Source organism: Pseudochaenichthys georgianus, chromosome 8, assembly GCF_902827115.2.
Source record: "Pseudochaenichthys georgianus chromosome 8, fPseGeo1.2, whole genome shotgun sequence".
In the NCBI taxonomy this organism is placed as follows: domain Eukaryota; kingdom Metazoa; phylum Chordata; class Actinopteri; order Perciformes; family Channichthyidae; genus Pseudochaenichthys; species Pseudochaenichthys georgianus.
Window position 1 is genome coordinate 33,186,906 of NC_047510.2, and position 5,035 is coordinate 33,191,940.

The 5,035-nt window shown below is 42.7% G+C and overlaps 1 protein-coding gene across 1 annotated transcript; it reads right to left on the reverse strand.

Annotated features, from left to right (window-relative positions):
- Nucleotides 1–659: 659 nt before the first annotated feature.
- Nucleotides 660–3,221, reverse strand: LOC117451583 (retinal cone rhodopsin-sensitive cGMP 3',5'-cyclic phosphodiesterase subunit gamma-like). Its single transcript, XM_034089966.2, has 3 exons — nt 3,176–3,221; nt 2,803–2,960; nt 660–871 (listed from the first exon to the last, which is right to left on the reverse strand). Exons 2-3 carry the CDS (start codon nt 2,943–2,945, stop codon nt 754–756), a joined length of 261 nt encoding a protein of 86 aa, XP_033945857.1. The 5' UTR covers nt 2,946–2,960; nt 3,176–3,221; the 3' UTR covers nt 660–753.
- Between the last annotated feature and the right edge of the window lie 1,814 nt (nt 3,222–5,035).

Consider the following 5,035-nt stretch of genomic DNA (forward strand, 5'->3'; position numbering starts at 1 on the left):
TTTAAAACCTTCCATCATTGTGACGTGTTCCAGAAATAAAAGACACAGACAACAGGATTAATTAAAATATTCTAATTTTACTGCAGCTATCAGGACCGTTCACAGTGCATTACGTGTGGTGTTGTAAGGAGAGGGACATGGGTTCAGATCGCAGCAAGGAGATAGACTTGGGATAAAGGGAGTTAATCCTCAAGTGAAAAACCCGTTGTAGTTTTCACCGTTACAGCAATATTGCACGCTCTCCTTGCATCCCCTGGTGTTCACGGTAACCTTGTGTTCACAAGGAGTACAAAATACAACGCAAAATAAAAGCAGGAGGAAGTACAAAAGGTAGGATGGAAGTACAAGGTCAAAATGCTGAGAACAAAATATTTACATTTTTATAGACAGCTAAAAGCAAATACACTCTAGTAATGACTCGTGTTTTGCTTGCGTCCATTGCCGTGGGCGAGGAGTATCGAAGGGGGAGAGGTGGAAAGGAAAGGACTATCAAAGATGGATGAGGGGAATAACGTAGGTGGTTTTTCTCGTCTTCTCATTTCAACTATATATATATATATATAATATAAACAGTAATTATGTAATAATAGAAAAATAACTCCATATTTATGCTTTTCTATCCACTTAGTGGAGCGAAGCATGAGGTAGTTAGACGAGAGGGCATTAGGGGGGTTCTCGGGCAGCCTTATCGCGGCGTGCCGAGGAGGGGATTAGACGCAGGAAAGGTGCAGGAAGGAGAGGAAGGCAGCAGGTTTAGATGATGCCGTATTTGGCCAAGTCGCTGAGCTCCATGTCGCCGAAGGCTTCCCAGGGGCAAACCACCGTGATGTCTGTGCCGAGACCCTCCATGCCGGGGATATCATCGCCAAATCTGGAGGACAGAACACAAGCAGGAGGTGATTTAGAGGTCCCCTATTGTACTGTTCTTCATCAATATATCACAGGTCTCAGATATACACAGAGCCTGTCTCTGATTGGCTGAAACACCAAACAGATCATCGCAGCATTACCCATAACCCCCTCTGTTTCAGCCCTGTTTCCAAAGTGCTGATTCGCTGTATGTTACTTTAGATGAAGATAAGGAGCCCCTCCCCACGCCCCTCTGAGAGACATTTGGTTACAAAGAACTCAATGGAGCTCTAGAGGAGATTCAGGTGATAAGGGGGGGGTACCTTGGTTGCTGATTGGCTAATGGTTACTCAAGACAAAACATCGTTATGACATCAAGTGGCCAAAATCTGATCAGCTCATTTTCAGACAGGTTTTTATAGAAATGGATCAAAAAGAGAGAGAATCTTTGTTCCTGAAACTTTCAGAGTCTCTTTCCACAGAGGGGACACATGGTGATGTAGAAGAGACATGAAGAAGAGGGGACACATGTTGATGTAGAAGAGACATGAAGAAGAGGGGACACATGTTGATGTAGAAGAGACATGAAGAAGAGGGGACACATGTTGATGTAGAAGAGACATGAAGAAGAGGGGACACATGTTGATGTAGAAGAGACATGAAGAAGAGGGGACACATGTTGATGTGGAAGAGACATGGAGAAGAGGGGACACATGTTGATGTAGAAGAGACATGAAGAAGAGGGGACACATGTTGATGAAGAAGAGACATGAAGAAGAGGGGACACATGTTGATGTAGAAGAGACATGAAGAAGAGGGGACACATGTTGATGGAGAAGAGACATGAAGAAGAGGGGACACATGTTGATGTAGAAGAGACGTGAAGAAGAGGGGACACATGTTGATGTAGAAGAGACATGAAGAAGAGGGGACACATGTTGATGTAGAAGAGACATGAAGAAGAGGGGACACATGTTGATGTAGAAGAGACATGAAGAAGAGGGGACACATGTTGATGAAGAAGAGGGGACACATGTTGATGTAGAAGAGACATGAAGAAGAGGGGACACATGTTGATGTAGAAGAGACATGAAGAAGAGGGGACACATGTTGATGTAGAAGAGACATGAAGAAGAGGGGACACATGTTGATGAAGAAGAGGGGACACATGTTGATGTAGAAGAGACATGAAGAAGAGGGGACACATGTTGATGTAGAAGAGACATGAAGAAGAGGGGACACATGTTGATGTAGAAGAGACATGAAGAAGAGGGGACACATGTTGATGAAGAAGAGGGGACACATGTTGATGTAGAAGAGACATGAAGAAGAGGGGACACATGTTGATGTAGAAGAGACAAGTGGATTCTGCATAATAGGTGACCTTTAATAGATTTCAGAATACTGCTACTAGTTTATATTAATTTATCATTTTAGATAAAAAATTTTTTTTTTTTCACTGCCTTTTTGGAATAAACAAGCATATTTCACTTTTCAATCGCATCTGGACATTTATTGTATTTTTTCTCTCAACAACAAGCGACTTTTCATCGGCCCAGTGAATCAAAGACTAAAACAAATGGATATCGTGGTCACTACAAAAGCATGTAATGGTGCTACAGAAAGAAACTTGCCTTGCTTTGATTTGGTTGCATTTACTGCACCCACATGCTTTAAAAACGGGTGTACAACGAGCGGATATTCATTCATTTTCAAAGATATTGAAGTGACTTATTTTGTATATACTGATTGTTGTGCTTTTATTTAGGTCTTAATGTGTGCATATGTATGAATGTGTCTTTCATTTTGTATATATAGATAGCCTATCTACATATTTGTATATTTGTTTTTGTATTCGGGATTGTGGGAAACAATCATTTTGATTGCTCCACACAAACTGAAAGACTGACAATAAAGTTGACTTTGACTTTCAATATGAGTTGGTGCTCTTACCCTTTCTGGCCTGGCTTCGGTGCCTTGCTCTTGAATGTACGCGTCTGCCTTTGCTTGAATTTGGGGGGTCCCTTTTTGGGCGTGGTGGGGCCCGTTGTGCTCCCAGGGGCCAGAGCACTTCCTGCAGGCGGGGCGCTGTTCATGTCTGCTGAGGGTCTCTGAAAAGACAGAAGGCAAGGGTCACCAAACTGACATTTACTCTACATCTACCCCCCCTCTGATGCCCTCTGCTAATCCTGTTTCCTCCCAGCTTTCAATGCTAATCAACGGAGATTACATAGATTAGTTCCTACAGCCAGATTAGCTTTAATCCCGCTCTGATGGCGCAGACGGCTAATTGCCCTTCTCAGAAATCACGGACATGCTTTCGTACCTCAGCCTTTTCAGGGCCTCGTTAGGACACGCTCACTTTATGCTGCGTTTCCATTGCAGTTTAGTAGCTGGGGCAGTAACTATAGTAACGCAGTGTAGGCGGAGCCGTGACGTCATCTTCAATGAGAACCACAAAACCAACATTAGCTGTTAGCACTCAAGCTCACAGCTCCTCGTATCTGTTCAGAAACTAGACAAACGTTAAACAAGTACAAACCACAGACTGTCTGTGTCATGGAGAATACAGTCGCTGCTTTATTTGTGTCTGTATAGGCCGTTGCTGTGTGTGTGGACGGTCGGAGCATATACTGCGTTAGCTTAGCCAAGCTACATTTAGACAACACGCATTTAAAAGGTGTTCCGCCTGCCGTCTGTCTGCAGACTTGTCAAAGCATTAATTCATGGTTTTTACTAACCGGTATCAGTATGTTGTTGCTTCGGCATCATTTTGAAACGTGTATTACAATTAAATCACGGTCAAATATGTTCATCTTGTTGTAGTTGTAGCCCCCTTGCCAGCGATTCTCTCTCTAGTTTAGCATGCTCAGCCCGACTCAGCCTGGTTGGCCCGGAAAGAACCTCGATTTTATGGGGGCCAGAAAACTGTGAAAAAGTACCCGCTAGCCGGAACTACGCCAAGTGGAAACGCAACCAAAAACGGCACGCTTAAAGCGAGCTCCGCGCTGTAGTGGAAATGCGCCATAAGACCCCCTGATGATGTTACTTATAACACTTGCTAATAAAGTCACAAGATCATACATAACATTCATCTGTTTGCAACTCACATATATCAATATTCCAATTACTAGACTATTCTGCACAGTTTTTATCATCTGTTTCTATTATATTCTATTTACTTGTACTATTTTATCTGTGATTGTGTTGCACTGTGGAGGAGCCTGTGACCTAAGCTTTTCATTGTCATAACTACACTGTAGCTGCACACATCATGACAATAAAAGCCTTGAATCTTGAAACTTGATCATAAGCGAACGTTAACATCTCCACAATTTCAACTTCCTTTGACGTCCGACCTGCTAATCCCATTACAGCAATGTGTCTGTGATGGAAAACCAACCCTGCTTTAAATTGAAACACAAGCATTGGTTGCATTAGCAGTAACAGATCTAGATTGAGGTTTTATCTTCCTATGATTCTGCGTGGAAACACAATAAGGAAAACAAAAAAGCCCTTAACAAACCCCTTAATGTTAATCCTCTTTACGAGAGGGTAATAGAAAAAACACACACCTGTCACCGACTTCAACTTTGTACTACTGCCTTTCTTCTTCAATTGCACATGTAAACGTGACTTTATCTATTCTCCAACCAACCGTTTTCAATCCACCTTAAGCCATTTAAAGTCCAGCATCAAACCATATTGCCAGCCAAGACAGTCTTAAGCCATTCTTCTCTTCTTTACAGTTTGCATTCAAGTTATTACAGTTTTAGCCATTTCCCACTCTTATTCATCCTCATCTAATGTCTAATTGGACTCTCAATATCCCGCATTAGTTTTCTCTCACCTGTTGTCACAGATATCCCAAGAGGCCACCGCCGATCAGCTTCTCTATTCTCTTTGAGTTATTGACATGCGCAATCCTGTGTTGTGCTTTTATATCTTCTCTAATCCCAACATCCTCCTCTTTCCAGTCACATGGGCCCCCCCAGAAAAATCTAGAAAACCTCTCACAACCCCCCCTTAGAGTCTAATTGTCCTTGTTCACATCACCCAATGAGAAGAGAATGTCAAAGATTAATCTGGCTAATTCCTCTTAAACCTCCGCACGCCTGCCCCCAGCTTTGAGAGGCGACGATCTGCTTGTTGTGAGTCCATGTGAGAAGCTGTTTTCCCCGTGTGG